Below are 16864 nucleotides of genomic sequence, written 5' to 3' on the forward strand. Positions count from 1 at the left end.
AAATGGAAAAAAGAGAAAGCTGTGCATAAATAATGGGTAATATTCCCTCCCCCTCAGATAACACCCACAGTCTTCCTCTTTGTAGTCTTCTCTGCATGGCCCTCCTTCTTTCTTTCTACCCTCTTCCCTCTCCCCCATAAAGAGAAATTGAAGCTGTTTAGCAGCTCAAACCGGACAGACATTATCATATGCCATAAGAAAGATCCTCTAAGTACTTAAGCAACTGCTCTCTTTATAGAAATAATCCTAAATCTTATTTTTAAATGCAGATACATACAAAGTTGTTGCAACATATTCTGGAATAGAAAAAACTATTCAGCATTAATTGCTGCAGAAGTCAGTTGCTTTACCTCCCAATCTAGATAATTTGAGCACCATTCAAAACCAGCTTTATTATCCATCTTTAAGGGTGTCAAGCTGTATTTGCAGGCTGCTAAGTAAATGCTATATATGAAAGTATTTTAGTGAGTTTTATCATGAAGTCACTTACAGTTCATCCCATTTAATCAGGTAGAAGAAACTCTTGTATGTGCCAACCTTCTTGGACTGAACAGGTTTAAACAGATCTCTTCCATTATGGGTCAGAGAACAAATCAAGTAGTATTTTTCATAACTGGACAAGGAAAAAAAGTAGAATAAACAAAAAAAAATCTAGAAAAGAGTGAAATTTTACAGCTGATAAATTACTCACTTTGATACCCAAGCAGGAAATATTCCATGTGCAGCAAATACTGTGAACTGGAGATGTTCTGTGGCAGTCCACGCTTCCTTGGCGTCCCTACTATTTTTTGGAGAAATTACTGCAGAACTGCTGCTGCATGAATTCATATGAAGTCGCATAAGGTCCTCAACTGCTCTTGTTAACTGGTCTATGCTCACTTTCAGAGGGTTTTCAGGCTGCAGTGAACCTAGATTATAACATATTTTTAATACACACCTTCCTAAAACAGCCAGCTGAAAATAATTTTTAAATAAGACTGAAGAAATTAACTCACCAGATGAGCTCTTGCTACTGTCCTCACCACATTTTAAGGATACCTATACAGTAAGTTAGAACAAGTTTCAGAACCAAGAAACCCATATTCAGCTACCATTATTCTTAACACGCATCTGGTACAGATAAACTATGAAACAGCTGAATTAGGTCTACATTTGGGCTCTTTCCACTCACAATTCCTTAAGAGTTATCAGACAGCATCTCAACTTCCCTACTGTGCAGCAAATATTCCCCATGTTCAAAGGCTTATGCTTTGTCAAGTCACAATTATTTTCCTATCTTTTAGAAACTGTTAAAGGACACAATACACTGGAATAGTTTTCACAGATACTAACTTATCTGAGTAGAGACAAAGCTCAGGCATGGCTGTTACGAAAGCCCAGACCATTGGCTTCAATTACACAGCAAGTTAAGTCTGAAAAGCTGTTTTGCATATGGCATTTGTTAATGCATCTTTTATAGGCAAAGTTATTTAAGTTTCCTGAATAAAAATGTTAGTGGTTAAATAACTAAAGAAACTGTCTTTTAGCACTATCTGCTATGTTCGCTTTTTACACAAAAACAGCTAAAATCAAAGTCAAAACATGATACAGTATTACAGCAATGTCTCATCTCAACAAGGACATTGCTGTAGCCTAAAGACAACAAACTAACCGTGGGAATTTGCTCCCTTCTAATAAGGAAAGTAGAATTCATGACAAATTCTAATTCTGATAAACTTTAAATCAGAATTATGTTAAGTTGGTGATAAAAAAAACCATAAATTTCTTAAGACTTCAGCGAACGGCTTCAGAAGAATGAGATCCTTACACTTTTAGTGCACCTTGTCAACAGTAAATGTAAATAAACATCAAAAATTTTTTTCAATCAAAAATACACAAAAACTTGGAAAAAAAAATTGTAGAAGAGTTAATCATGTCTTTCTCTCAGGTAACATTGCCGTATGTCTCCACGTTAATTGTGAAGTACTGCAAGTACTTTGGATGACAGATAGACAAACACTGAAACAACGCAATACATGTTGTTTTCTACTTGACAGTCTATTGTCTTTAAATTTTGGACTATTCTTCCAACTTTAAATCAACAATTAAAAAAACTAGACAATAGCAGAGTAAGCGTTAGATGAAACCTATTCTGAAGTTAGCAGCAGTTTGGTGTCTGAAAAGCAAGCTATCACATATGTCTACATTTATATTACCACTTAAGCCAATTTTCATCACAAAAGTTTAAATTTTTACTAATAAAGATATACTTTTTCTAAATTCTATTGGGATAACTTTTTTGGAAGTCATTTTTACACTGTAATCCAGTTATTTTTACACCCTTCTCATACCAAAACCCAAAGTTTTGGAGAATTATTTGATATGCCCAATTCTGCTAAGCTTTAATACATATTTTCTGTATTCTCCAGCAAGAATTTATTTGACCTGTGTATCCTGCATGACTTCAGCAGAGTATGACAAACATATCACTAACCTGATGAACCTGAGAAAAATGGAAAAATGGCACATGAATTTCCATTTTACTATGACTGCAGGACAACAGAAATAGTATTACAAAGCCAATTAATTTTTATTTTCACTTTTCCCTCTAATTGCCTGTGTTTTTGATAGTGACTTGAGACCAATTCTGCTCAAGTGAACTGTTCATTGTGAAGCAGCTCAATCGAAATCTACATTATTTGAGATCATTTTTTGTCCATGTGTTCAGAAATCCAGCAACATAACTGTTAAGAGGTTTAAGATGCTACTAGCGTATTACTAGTATTAACTGCACAGAAAATACATGAGGCACTAATTTTACAGGACATGAGCTGCTCATCAGTTTCCCTTGCTCAGATTTAACACCATCTGCTGTTATACAAATTTGTACACAGAACTAGCAAACAGTATTTTGATTGTAAAAAGCGGCTACTTAGAACAGGAAAGTGTTGCATTAACAGCAAAACGTGTTAGAAACAGTCCTCAGGTAACATAAATGAAAAGAAATCCAACTCTGACTGAACTGTTGCAGTTACCTGAAACTGCCAAATATTCTGAAATAGTATTTATCAGTACAAGGAGAAAAAGAAAAAAAAAAAAAAAGAAAGAAAAGAAAAACTTCACACAAAACAACCACCATCGGAATGCAATTTGGAGTGTGAAAGCTTACCTCAATGTTTTTAGTCCTTGGAAGATTAACAGCCCTCCTTAGCTTCTTTACAGATTGTGTTATTGCAGGAGTCTCTACACCATCCAATGCAAAACAGATTTTTCTGACAGTCTTTATTACATGTTCTATTGCTTTATGTTGGTTCTAATAAGAAAAGTGTGAAAGAACGCATAAGTCTGATAAAAACTGCAAAACTCAGGACTGCTTTAAACATTTTTTAGAAAGAATTACCACAAAAATTTTATTATGAGATTTATATCTCAAATACATCTAACTGTAGTATAACAATTTGATTAAATAAAAACTTCAGTCTCTAAGCCCCTCTATAGCTCATTTATCAATGCAGCAAACAGAAGTAGTATGGATTCTAGAACGCTGTCCCCCCCAGAATTGGCTATATATTTATAACTGAAAGGCTTCCAATTTTTTTCCCCTACACCACCTAGCTCTAGGTAAATATGTGCAGTCTACTGAGATATTAAGTCTCAACTAATGTAATTCCCAACTAATGTAAACAACTGTAGTCCAGAAAAAAAACCCCACTCATTTAGTATGACAAAGGAAGCATGCTGAAGAGGCAGCTTTTCAATTTCAGCTCTCTTGAAAACAAGTTTGAACCTTCAAACTGTATGTAGACGATAATATAGCTTCTGTAATGTAGCTTTATCACCAACTTCACTTTAGCTAACATCTGAATAAAGTTTGTTGCAACTTTTGCCTTGCATACCATTCAATATAATTGAAACAGTTCTCACAGAAGCAGCTGCAAACCACCATCTTAGGGAAGAAAAGGAAGGGGAATCACACACTTTAGAAGAACATCTTTTGAAAACCAATTTTTTAAAATCAGAGAATAAAAATTCTCTTACACTGCTTGAGACAGTCAAGATTCTCCTAATACTCCTTTCTTGCTTCTCTTCAAAATGAATTTAAGTTTTAACTGTTTCTTCTAAGAATCTTTTTTTTTTTTTTTACATAAGCAAAGACTTCACTAATCCAATTTTAAAGAATGCATGTAGAAAATGAAGATATTTGTTTTTAAATATTTGTGTACTTATTAAAGCTTCAAGGTGTAAGTTTCTTTCACAATCACTTATAAGCACAGATAAATAAGAGGAGTTAGTGTAATATGCTCTTAGTAAGATGTGAACTTTTTTTTTCCTTTTGTATAGTCTCATAACTTTGCTGCAACAGGACAGCAAAGAAACAGTTTGAATTCAAAGTTAATTTTATTGACAATTACCATGCAACAATTAACTTTGTCCTGGTAAGAAAATAACCATATAAACTAGAAGACTCCATTGTAAATATTTAAGCTCTAAGTTAAAAGCTAACACTTCCAAGATAATTCTGAGCCTACCAAAAGCAAAATTACCACTGTTATTTTGATTAAAACTTATAGGTACTCAAGACTATCTCACTAAAAAGACAATAGCTACATTTTAAAATGACCATAAATATGAAATCAAAGGCTATGGATAACTTATCTGCAGATGATTTTAAAACTGTTTCACTTCCATTATCAATCTTCAACCACTGAATTTGCAAAGGAATTCACTTTAGGAAGTCAAAATTTTTAAGTGTCATAACTGCTGATATTTGAAGATACTCACTAAAAGCTACATCTCCCATCTTTAAAAAGATTGTTGAACGATCAGAACATAACTCTGAATTGAGATATTCTGCATTCCTCAGCTCAGCCTGTGAAATCTCATTAAACCAGCAAGCTGAAGCAGCTGTTATGAGCGAGGTAACAAATACACCACCGTATCAAGAAGCAGTAACATCTCACTCTTCTATAGTAAGATTGTGTTCAAAAACTACCCTTGAGAATGTTGTGAATCACTATCAAGGGAGTTACATGACCTTTACAATATTAAGGGAATATGTAAACAATTGGACACCAGCTTGTTTAGACCCACATTTCTGGAGAGGCAACAAAAAAGACTGTATCACAACATTTTAAATTTCTATTAACTCATCCGCTTCAAGACTGTTCCTTATAGAAAGTTCCTTAAGGATATACTGCTTTTTTAAGAAGCTATCTAAGGTTTAATAATTCAAGTCATGAAGTTGTTACTATCAGCAGTTAACCTACTTTACTCATTTCTAAAAATACTAGCTTTAATTTATCTTCAGCTAGCTTTTGCATTTGTACTCCAAATTAACCTTCACATGCAAGCTTTTTGAGGCTACCTATGATACACTGAAATAGACATTACTGTTCTTTGACAACATATTTTCAATTAATCTAACTGCACAGAATCAGGTATTATACTTATGTAAAACTTAAATACTCAGATGCTTCAGTTACAATTCCCATTGCACACAACTACTGTTACTTGTTTCTGTGTAGATTGTAGATTGTGTAGATCTGTGTTATCAATGTGTCATCATAGCTAACAATGCAGTCTGAGAGAAAGTCAAGAGTCAGCTTTTCCCCATTTCTCTGAATTCATCTTTTCTAGCATTTTTGAAGAAAAGGTTATTCGGCATCCCAGGATGTGAAAGATACACCATTTCTGTTTCAGTTATGATAAGATTACTATTAGTCTGCTAGAAAAGTTAAAAGGAAAAAAAAAGGAAAAGAAATCTGAAAATCCATGATTCCAGATCTACTTCTGACAGTTTGTACAGATCTTAATTTTCCAAGAGCTTCAGCTGGTCTTTGTTTACTAACAAGATAGTTGGAAATTCTCATGCTACTTTTGGTTCAGCAATAGCTCAATAAGCTTACCTCATTTTTAAGCGCTATGTCAATTTGTTTATGATATGCATCAAAAAGCTCTTCAATAGAAGACCTGTAACAAGTAATAATTATTGAACAAAAGTGCAAGAGTATAAAATCATCATGCTCAGAAGTTCAGCAGTGGGCTTGATCATGAAAATAACCACATAACATTACCTTATAACAACATCTCTGAAAGGCTTTTCTACTTTGTAGAGGTGTTTGGTTAGATGTATAGGTGTTCTATCATCTTCTTCCTATAATAAAATACTAGATATTGAGTCTTGTTCTCACCTTGCTATAATTTCTACTATTGTTTTATAATTTTCATCACTAATACTTGTGCAGTAGAAGGGGAAGGATAGAATGTGATCTCTTCAAGGGGTAGGGGTGGGGAAGAAATAGGTAATTAATAGCCTATGAAACATATACATGTTGGGGTGGGGAAAGAAGAAAGGAGCAGGGTTTTAGCACCTAACTCCATAGGCATCAAATACTCCTCCCTCCATCTTTGATGGTCCGATACATATATAATTAAACTCCGCAACTGTTCTCAACTTGTATTTAACTCTGAAATTTGCTGCTTCTCTTTCAGGTCTCAAGTTTTTGTCCATAAGCTTCTATACATTTTCCAGCTATACTAGTTGGTCTAATAAGAGACAGGACCCACATTTATAAAGTTTTCCTTGCCAAAGTTCTCTAAGCATTTTATTTCCTCTTAGTGGATTAGAATACAGTTCACAGCACTAAGCAGACTTACTAGTTTGTTAGTCACACAAAATTATAACTCAAATCATCAAATTCTCCTAACTTCGTGAAGCTAGTCAAAGAAAACAGGTTTCTTCAAATACTCTCCCAAAGCCAAAAATTCAGATGTTGACGAAAGTCCATGCATTTCCCTGCAGAAATTATTACCTAATTCTATTATCAGTACATCTACACCACTCTAACCAATGTACCTAACTTCAAACGAGTTAGTTTCAGAATAACAAAAGATCAGATTTACTGCAGTTTAGGAGATACTTACTGTTCGTGCCAGATCTCTGCACACTACACTATGGGTCAAGAGCTGCAGTTTAATTTCTGTATCCCACTTCCGGCAGTTCTGAATATATTCATGGCTTCCTACACAGTGTTTACTGTTAAACAAATGAAAACTAACATTACTTGCATAAAAAAGCAATGTTTTCAAAATAAAAACACCCTCAAAATGGATGAAATTTAAGGCAGCCTTTTAGGCTCAAAATAAGGAAGTGCTTAACAAGAAAAAAAAAAAAAAAACACACCACACCACCCACAGTCTACAAGATTCTTTATATTTTTTTTTACTTCTGTAACAGTCCCAATATATTATTACAGATACCTATATTTTTGCTGAAGCTCTTAACTATTTTGGCTAATATGGAAACCAAATATTATTACTTTGCAAAACACTGCAGATTTGCAAACCATTAGTTTTGAAAAATCAGGTTATTTCAGATTATTAGAAACCGCATCAGCGAGTTTATTTCGTTGTTGGGATTTGAAGAGCAGCTGTAAACTGTATCATCCTCCCCATCTACAGAAACAGTATGGAGATCTACATTTGGAAAACCATTTGTGTTCCTCATACAACAAAATGTATATTAGAAGAGATTTCCTGGAAGCTGTTGAGAACCTACTTTGCTATATCTCAGAACAATTTTAGAGACATCTAATTTTTGTGCAAAATGGCTCTTCTACATTTTGAAGATACATTTCTGCTTGCACACATTTAATCATTAAAGATATACTTTCTTGTAATCATGCTATGAAAAAGTACAAAGTTAAACATTAATGAAAAAGAGTTTGCTTACTTCTGTAAAACTTCTTCTTGGCCACAGACTTTCAGGATATAGCTGCCAATGTCCACTTCATTCAAGTCATCATGCACCCAGCAAAGTGCCTGCATTATTATAAGCTCAACAGGGGAACTCACTGTTTAAAGAAATTACATCTAGAAGTTAAATATGAGTGTACAGCATTTGAAATTGTTTTTCATTCATAAGTTGTAATTATTTCTTAACGAGATTTATCTTTATACTCTTAGAGAAGGCTGTTATGCTTCTATAATTTCCTAGGTTTCATCATTTGAGAACTTAACTCTTTGCAGCAAAGAAAGGTATCTTACAAACCTGCCTATAGTTTCACAAATCGCTAAATCCTCTTTTCAGTTAGGATGCATTATAGCCACTTAACCAAAAGTGTTTACACTTTTCTTTTTACTCTAGGATAGCATCTTTTTATTGCATTAAGTCTTATTTAGCAAAGAATTCAAACAATTAAGTGAGTTGTGTTAAGATTAAAAATTTTATCTGAAGACTTGAAGATGGAATTTTCCTACTTGTTCTGGTTTTGAGCAGATGAATTTGTCAACTGCAGCAGAGGCAAATCCTACTGATTTTTTTTTTTTTTTCATAATTATGTCTAGGGCAGAGGAAGAATGCATAGATATGCTTTTATACATGCAGAAAGTTTTAAGTACACAATGCTCCACCTCTTTCTCTACACCTCCTTACCTAGTTCCTGATCTTCTGCCTTAAACCATTTGCTGACAGCGTCACTAAAAGCACAGAATTTCTATAAGAATATTACATAAAAGCATTTTATTTTTTCAGCAGTACCTTCCGAAGGTTTTATTCCCCTCTCATTGACTTTCCTAATTTTCATGAAGCTTTTTCTTTTAAAAAAAAAGTGTTACTACTTCAGTGGATACACAGGGGAAAGACAACAATGTTTTTAACAAGACAATGCAAGTGCTTTGTCTCTAATGGATGGCCAACCATTACAAGCGTAGCTGTATTTGATAGCATTTGAAAAATAAGTATGAAGGAATTCAAAAACAAGGGAAGATAAGAAATATGAATCCTGGACTACTTAATACATTAAGCTGAATAACAAGCAGTTTTTGGAAAACAAGTGAAGTAGGGTGCTTTTGAAAAAATTCTATACAAACCCTTAAAATATCTATCAACAGCACCCACCACTATAACCCTACATTCCCAGGGAAAAAGTGCATATGAAACAGGCTACAAATTAAAATAATGATTTCACCTGTATGCAGAAAAAGATGCAGAAAAAGATGCAGTTGAAATCAACAAAAAATTACAGAAGTTTAGAGCTTTATCAATTCTACTTGTTATTGTGAATAGAACAGAAACATAAAAAAAAATGAAGTGGAACTTCTGAACTGTAGTACTACCTTCAATATAGAATATGTTGGTCAATAGTGAAAAAAAGAGGCAGTAACAATTTCTATGTGCTATAGTCATAGGCTACATTGGCTAAGGCCAACCAGTGCTCCAGCACTTAGTGGGGTAATGCAAAGATGAAGTTATAATTTTTTTTCTTCTTTCTTAAAGAGGCATTAATTTCTGGCTGATATGAGTGCTGCTCCAACAGACTTGTATTTCCATGCAAAAATCTAATAACTCAATTAAAAACTAACAGATATAGCCAAATAAGCTCTAAAGTTAGTTTGTTTCTCTCCTGGGTCTTTTCTACACAGCAACAGACCCTGAAAAGCTGTAGTTCCCTCTAAGTAGAGCTGTAAGCTATGCTAAAGTAGTTCTAGCATTAGGAGGCCAAACTATGCAATACAATTGGATCAAGAATAAAAGGCATTGAAGAGAGGTACTTTGAACCCACCTACTGCTCATATGAGCTAAAGAGTCCTATCTTTCACTAGCTACAGAACAGAAGTAGTATGACTGTAATCAGTTTCCACATCAGCAAAGGAAGCAAGCAGAAGGCACAACGAACAAAATTTGTGGGGCTAGAATGCATAACACATTCCAAGGCTACTCGGAATTCTCAGAACATCTGAAAACAGACAGTTGAAATTATAAATTTTCAGTTACACTATTAAAACCTTTTGTAGGGAAGGATTAAGTCTGTAATTTTAGGAAAAGTCTAATCTCAAGGATAATCAGCAGAAAACCTCCTTAGACTTCAATAAAGAACCATCTCATTTCTTAACAGAAGAGTATTAGTCACAGCAGAATAACTATAAGGCCTGTCAAACTAAGAATTAAGTCTGCTGTGCATTAAGAACTTGTTTTCTGATACAGCAGCTAGTTTAAGCCAATAAACTTCACATCTCTGGAGAACATTCAATTCTAAAAGGTCTACATTGTTACAGAGAGAGAACCAGACAGCAAGGAAAACAGTAGCAAGGATACACTCTCAGGTGACATGGTATGGAAAAGGGAATCTCCTTCAACCTGTTAACAGATTATAGCAGGGAAAAGGCTAAAGACTAAGTCACTTTTGAGGTACTTTACTATCGTAACAGTTATTTTATCACAAAGAACTGCCAAAAGCTAACAGCATCCAGAGTTACAGCCTTAATACACACAGGCTGTGCAATCTTTACTGCTGAGAGTTGGTATGAATTTGTGTACAAAAACAAGGCAAACCTATAAGCTCAATTGCAAATTTATTCTCATGCTTACCTATAAACTGGCATACATATTCGTGGCATGGTAAGCCAGTATTATTTCAGTGTTTGTGCTCACAAGCACATACTGAAGTTATGCCATAGCTAAAATAGCCTCAATTTTTATTCTCATTTCCTGACAGGTATTTGTCTGAATTTGCAGACAGCCTGAAACAGCTTTATTTCAACACTAAGACAGGTATTTTTGGGGAGGAGGAAGGGGAATTAAAAAGTTAACAATACTGAAGGATGAAAAAGTTATCCTAAAGCAGGTCTAACTCATTAAAGTGCTTTAACATTCTAATCTGTAGTTAGAACAGTGCTTCTCATGCAGGTTTTTCTTTTTAAACCTGTTTCACTTTACTTTTACAACCTCTAAACATTTCCTGATGGAGGTACTGACCCAGAATTAGGTTCTTCAGTTAAGTTTTTCAGATTCCTTGCAAGCAGCCCACCCACCCATGACTCAGGGGTTACAAAAACTGAAAGTCATTGGTCTAGACTGAGTGTACAGCCTCAGACCACCATTTGCTAAACCTTAAAAGCAAGCCCCAATTTAAAAAGTATAAACATACCATCACACGTAAAAGTTACTGGTTGCTGGAATCCTTTGATTTCTATAGAAACCTTGATACTAGCACTCTCTCCACTTATGTTTCTTTGCAGCATGATTGGACTAAGCACAAAACCTGGATTTGTTTGTTGATTATCATACGGAAAATTGGTCCTCAATCTGTAAGTAGAAAGTTTTTGAAAGACTGCAATGGATAAATGTATGATTAAAGGAAAACAACATGATAATAATCACAAGTCAGAGAACAGTAGAGAATGTCTTTTGCTCTTTACCTAAACTGTATGCACAGCAACATTTAATTTTCCTGCTCTCAATAGAACATTGGCTACAATAATTACATGAGTATTGTTTAGAGGGGAAGAAGCTACTTTATACTTAAGCAGAAAACCCTAGGATTTTCATATCACTTAAATATTCAATAGTTCAAAGCTTATAGGACATACTCTGCTTCTGCAAGAGTTAAGCTCTACAGTAGTTTCTAAATAAAGTAAAATGAAATAAAAAAGTTATTCCATGGCATCCGACTAAAACAGAGTTAAAACAAATGCGTAATTTATTTCATATATAAAAGACCATAAACTGAATTTTTAGAAGTCAAATCTGAACTTGAAATAACTAAATTCTGAATAGTACTGTAAGTTGTTAAAGTTAAGAAAGAGAGATAAATTAAGAGGAAGGCTTTTCTTCAGGAAACAAGTACCATAAACCGCATTCACCTACTAATGAACACAGTACTTCCTGATAGCTGCTTTCTATGTACTGCTGTTTAACACAGATAAAGTAATTCTAAATTTTTTATCAGAATTAGAGCAATTATAGCTGATTAAGAACTCATCTATAATGATCAACCATTTATTTCCATTAGCTTGGTTCCTGACTACAGCAGGAATAAAAAAAGTTGTAATAAGAAGACCCTCTCTAGCAAGAGCTGTCCAATCATAAGTCCATCAGCATTTTAAGCACAGAGTCTTGAAAGGGCAATAATTATATTTAACTAGAAGAAAAAAGTCTATGAGATCTTTGTCTCAATATCGTTCAGCAATGATTTCCACAGGTTTACACTGAGCAACACTTCTCACTTTTAGAGCTTGCTTTTCACTTCATAAACATTCTCGTTTTTTGAATTTGGTAGTTAGTAACTAACTTTTAGAAGATTTATATTTCCTCCATTACTTATTGGACCTTTATCTCCTATTCTATTTTTAAAATGTCTAATCTCAATATTTTTTAACATAGAAATTCACCTTTAAGTTACAGCAGCACCTGATAACATAAGTTGATGGGTGTCAGACAAGGCAAGAAAGAGTAACATGTTGATCTTTGGGGAGTGGGGGAACGCGACACCTAGATTACTAGTTTGTGTCTGCTCTGTAAAAAAGAATGCAAAATAATCTCTTAAATTGCAGTGACAAGAAAAAAAAACAGAAAGAAATTCATGTGTTATCAAGTTTCATCTTCCATGATATTGCAATACAGAAATCTACAATACAGTCTTTAACAGAAGTGGTCACTACCTGGGCAAAGCAGAAACACGTTTGGAGCTTCACATCTTTTTTTATCTGTTTGTATTTACAGACTTCCAGTTGTGGAAGAAATAAAAGTGAGGGCATTTAAGGTTTAGAAAAACCATCTAAATGACAGAATTTGTTGGGTTGCATCAACTAAAAAAGATCTGGATTTCTTACACTGAAAAAATATACAGAAGATAGATACAGAAAAATATTATGAGAGTAAAAGCAAACAAAATGGGTATTACAAAAACAAATAAGAAAAAAACAGGAGGAAGAAAGCATGTAACTATAGAAAGCTAAAGGATCAAAATAATGAAGAGGAGGCACAGTCATACAAAGAACTTACTACTGAATATCTTCACAATTTTGTTGTATTCTTGGTAAACAAGACAGAAATTTGGAGACAGGTGGCAGAGGAAAAAGGATAGATACTGAAGCCTACCTATTCAGGCAAAAAAGCTTAGGACAGACCCTGTCACCTTACTGAAATTTTCTAATTGGATTTTATCTTCCCAACACAGGAAAACAAAGTTATTTGGCCCTTTCATTACTTCTGAAAATTAATCTGCATTTATTAGTTTCTTACTTCAAAATTGCTTGAGAAAAAGCTGACAATTCTTGATTCTGCCCTTCAATTTCTTGGAAAAGTGTGCTTCCTGTCAGCATGCCAGTGGTCCCATGGTCTTTCTGCAACTCAAAGAAAAAGTATTTGAATAGTTACAAACATACTTCTAGAGCCTATAAAACCACGAGTAGTAGAGAGTTTTTCAGAAGCCTGATGTTCATCATTAGTCTTATGTACACTTTTACAAGCAATGTATGTATCACTGGCAACTTGAAAAGCAAAGATTCACTGAACTGACTGCTTTCTACAAGGCGATTAAGCTGCAAGCATAACAGTTTCAACTCTGAGAGCTATTACATTGGGCATTTGACTAGATTTCACTGAAACAGAGACAGGTTTTTTCCCTCAACTTCTGCCAAGAAAACTTTAATATGGAGTCACAGATAGAACTACTACCTACCAGTTCTGCCTATGACTACATTTTGCTACAAAGCAAGGAAAGAAATTGTACAATGGAAGGAAGTAGCATTTAGAACATTAAACTCAGAATTAGTCCTGTAGCATCAAATCTGTGCTATTTCAATCCACTTAGCGACATACATTCCTCCCTAACTACTCCCCAAAATGTACACTGCACTCTCCAGTGTATCCAATCTCATAACAAATACTGAAAAAAACAATACAGTTTAAAACAAAACCCATGGCAAACAGGTTACAAAAAAAGGGAGAAAACCCACAACAATAAAGCAGCAACAGTTTTCAACCCACTTTCTGATCCAATTCACAATACAGCCATACAAATACCAGAGTAATCGAAAAGCAGAATGCAGCAGAGCTACACCTTCAGGAGCTCAACAGCCACGAGTAGCTTGGAGCATTCATGAAACTACAGCCAGATACTCTCTGGAGTAAGTTGACCTTGAAGGATCCAGCCTGAGGTCTTTTTGCATTTAGACAATCAGGCCTTCAATGCACTAGTGTGGTAAGTGTCTGATCAGTTACATTTTACATCCAGAGCTTTTACAATGGTCATAAAAGCCTTTAACCTACTCAGAAGTCTAGAAAAGAGCAGACTGAACTATAGTTCAAAAAAAAAAAAAAAAATTGCAATTATTTATTCATCATAAAAGTAGTGAACAATTACTTAACAAGTATATGGGTTATTCATTATTAACTAAAAGAGCTGAGCATTACAGCATATCAGAGAAGATGGTCAGATTAGACAACAGCACAGAAAAGAGGTCAAATCTGGTATACACGCAAAACTAAGGACTGTCATGCCTTTTTCAATATATTTTTTCACTCCAAATTAACCTGTTTCAGCAGTATAGCATAAACTTGGAAGGAATCATATACCCAACCCATTTTTATCATCTGGATTGCTTTAAACCTAGTTATTTCAGCCAAACTGATAGTTTTATGAATGCTGACCTGTTCAAAAGGATAAATTCCATATAACTGGGGATTAAGATGTAACAAAAAGTGATGAGTGTGAGAAGCTTTAAAGCCAAAAATCCTGGAAAGGATTCAGTAGTAGGTCTAATACCCTAGGCGTAAACGGTTTCCTCCATTCTGACATATCGGACAAGTTGTTTCACATAAAAGTATTTCTAGCCAAGTGCATGAAGCCTGCTGAGATGCCTGTGCTATTGTTTCTAGTACATGCATTCCTTAAACAAGTACAGAAAGCAAAGAAAAAGTCACATACAAGGACACAAAGTTAACAAGTGAAAGGCAAACATTCTCGATAAAAATGAGACTGAGCGCATATCAGCATTCAATATAAAAAATGGACTAATTCCAAATCAAGCAGCTAGCTAAACAAGTGTTAAATTTTCTCTGTTCAGAGTAAGAATTCTTCCGTAAGAAGCTAAGCAATACTACAAATAGCTATCAAAGTACTTTACAACTCTAACCAAAGAATAAGAAAGCTACGCAATGGGATTGCTTAAAGCAAAGTCACACTAATGATGCAATACTGACACTACTATGCCACAATGTGATAGTGTCAAGTTATTTACAGCAAAACCTGCACGTTAACCTGCTGACACTTTAGAAAATTTTAAGGAAATAAAAGGCAGTTGTCCACAAGGAAGTTCAGCCAGGGCCAACAGTCAGTTCTAATGTAATGAGTAAAACATTCTTCTTGTAACATTAAAAAACAAAAAAAGCTTATCTGGCTACCTGCATTTGACCTCAAGATCACATTTGGATAAGGAGAGAAATTAATGCTATTACAAATATGTATTACTGGAAATTATGTCCTAATTAGAAACTACTTGCTTATTTAATTGAATTTGAACACTCTTATTTGATCACTTTTGGGAAGGTAATTTCAGGAAGGCAAACTTTGATAAACTAAGAAAACTAAAACTCACTGGACTGAGATGGTTAGGGTCTTGAGCAATAAGCAGGATTTGAATTTCTTTAACTTCCGGATGGCCAAATCTAAAAGGTGCAAAAGCTATCAGTCAAACAGGAAATAACTTGTAAGGCAGGACTTAAACTTCAGGCCAAAATAGATAAAGAGTTGTCTGAGAAAAAAGGCCCTATATCAGCAAATCCTCCAAAAATAGAAGCGATCTGCAAATACAATTAACCTCATCAAACAGAAAAAGGTCAGTGAACTACCAGAAGTCCAGTTAAATTAGATTCTACAGGTACACCAAGCCAAAAGTTTACACTGTGGTAAACTGCTCTCATACAGAGATCTGAAATTCTCGTAAGTCACCTTCAAAAAGCATTCTGTAAGCAGAGAGTGCCTCCTGAGATGACAGGAAAGAGGAGCTCTCATAAAGGAGACAGAGCTTGCAATGAAGGCTGCCAGAAAGTCAGCATCTCTCCAGTATTAACAGCAGGATGGAACAGTAGGTATTTAAGATAAAGTACCATTCTGGCAAGACCACCATTTGCTAAGAACTGCTTATGAATATATTGCTGCTGAAAATAAGATGACTAATTCTGAAGACAGTCAAGAGTCTGGAACGGGACAAGAAAAACGCTAGTCTCTGAAACAGCAGAAAACACTGTTAAGGCAGAGCTTGAGTATTTTATGAACTGAACAACATGTGATCTGCAAATTCCAAGGGATTGGACCTAATGAATAGGAAGGACCCTTTCAAATGCTGCATTCTTGAAAGAACCCTGGAATTCATAAATGAGCACATTTTATTCAATGACAATCGGTCAAATATTACTTTCTATGGACAACACCTCAGAAGCATAATCTAAATATTCCAGCTGATTGTCACGTTACAATAAACCAGACAACACAGGAAGGCTAATACAATCATCACTAGATAAACGACAAAGTGAAGAAGCACACTGCCAAAGACAAAGTTTACCTACATCTCCAACAAAAACAGGAGATACCTGATCTCACATATCTAAGCTCAACCATGGGGGTCGGGGGGGAACCAACCTTGAAGCTATACACATGACATTCATCATGTAGATTTAAAAATCAGTTCCCTTAAAAACAGAAGTAAAGGCTTTTTTTTTCTTTTCCCCCCTTTTTTTTTGGTCCTTCTCCACTAGCCTTCTACTAGACTTTTGCCAGAATACTGACAACTAGCCCAGAATAACAGGAAATACTCCAAATGAACAGCCAGAAATTTCACCTCAATGGAAATTTAAACAGCCCGTTAAACTAAAGCCAAGTAAATATTCCTTTTTTCCAGAAAAAAAGCTGGCCCCAGGATTAAAGAACAATTTGAAAAATGTCCTTCACTTATAACAGCTGGTTTTATAGCTTGTATCTAATCTGTTGAAAAAAACCTAGCAAAACAATACCTAAGAACATTCAAAACTGCTGCAATCCCAAGTCTCTATGGCAAACAAATCTTTCACTCTCTTCCTCCCAAATCATGGCCACGGTTCCTG

The 16864-nt window shown here is 34.7% G+C and overlaps 1 protein-coding gene across 3 annotated transcripts in view; it reads right to left on the bottom strand.

The window, feature by feature from the left end:
* PIK3C2A (phosphatidylinositol-4-phosphate 3-kinase catalytic subunit type 2 alpha) overlaps positions 1–16864 on the bottom strand; it is a 59024-nt gene that overhangs the window by 25437 nt on the left and 16723 nt on the right. The window contains exons 3-12 of one of the 3 annotated variants that reach the window (XM_062575966.1): positions 13004–13104; positions 10908–11065; positions 7712–7832; positions 6904–7015; positions 6054–6133; positions 5886–5949; positions 3149–3292; positions 996–1038; positions 692–908; positions 491–613 (exon numbers count right to left, since the gene is read on the bottom strand). In XM_062575966.1, the coding sequence (XP_062431950.1) occupies positions 491–613; positions 692–908; positions 996–1038; positions 3149–3292; positions 5886–5949; positions 6054–6133; positions 6904–7015; positions 7712–7832; positions 10908–11065; positions 13004–13104 (1163 nt within the window). Of the gene's footprint in view, positions 1–490; positions 614–691; positions 909–995; positions 1039–3148; positions 3293–5885; positions 5950–6053; positions 6134–6903; positions 7016–7711; positions 7833–10907; positions 11066–13003; positions 13111–16864 lie in introns of all 3 variants that reach the window. The other 2 variants (XM_062575967.1, XM_062575965.1) reach the window with 2 other exon arrangements.

This window comes from Rhea pennata, chromosome 5, assembly GCF_028389875.1.
Source record: "Rhea pennata isolate bPtePen1 chromosome 5, bPtePen1.pri, whole genome shotgun sequence".
Classification (NCBI taxonomy): domain Eukaryota; kingdom Metazoa; phylum Chordata; class Aves; order Rheiformes; family Rheidae; genus Rhea; species Rhea pennata.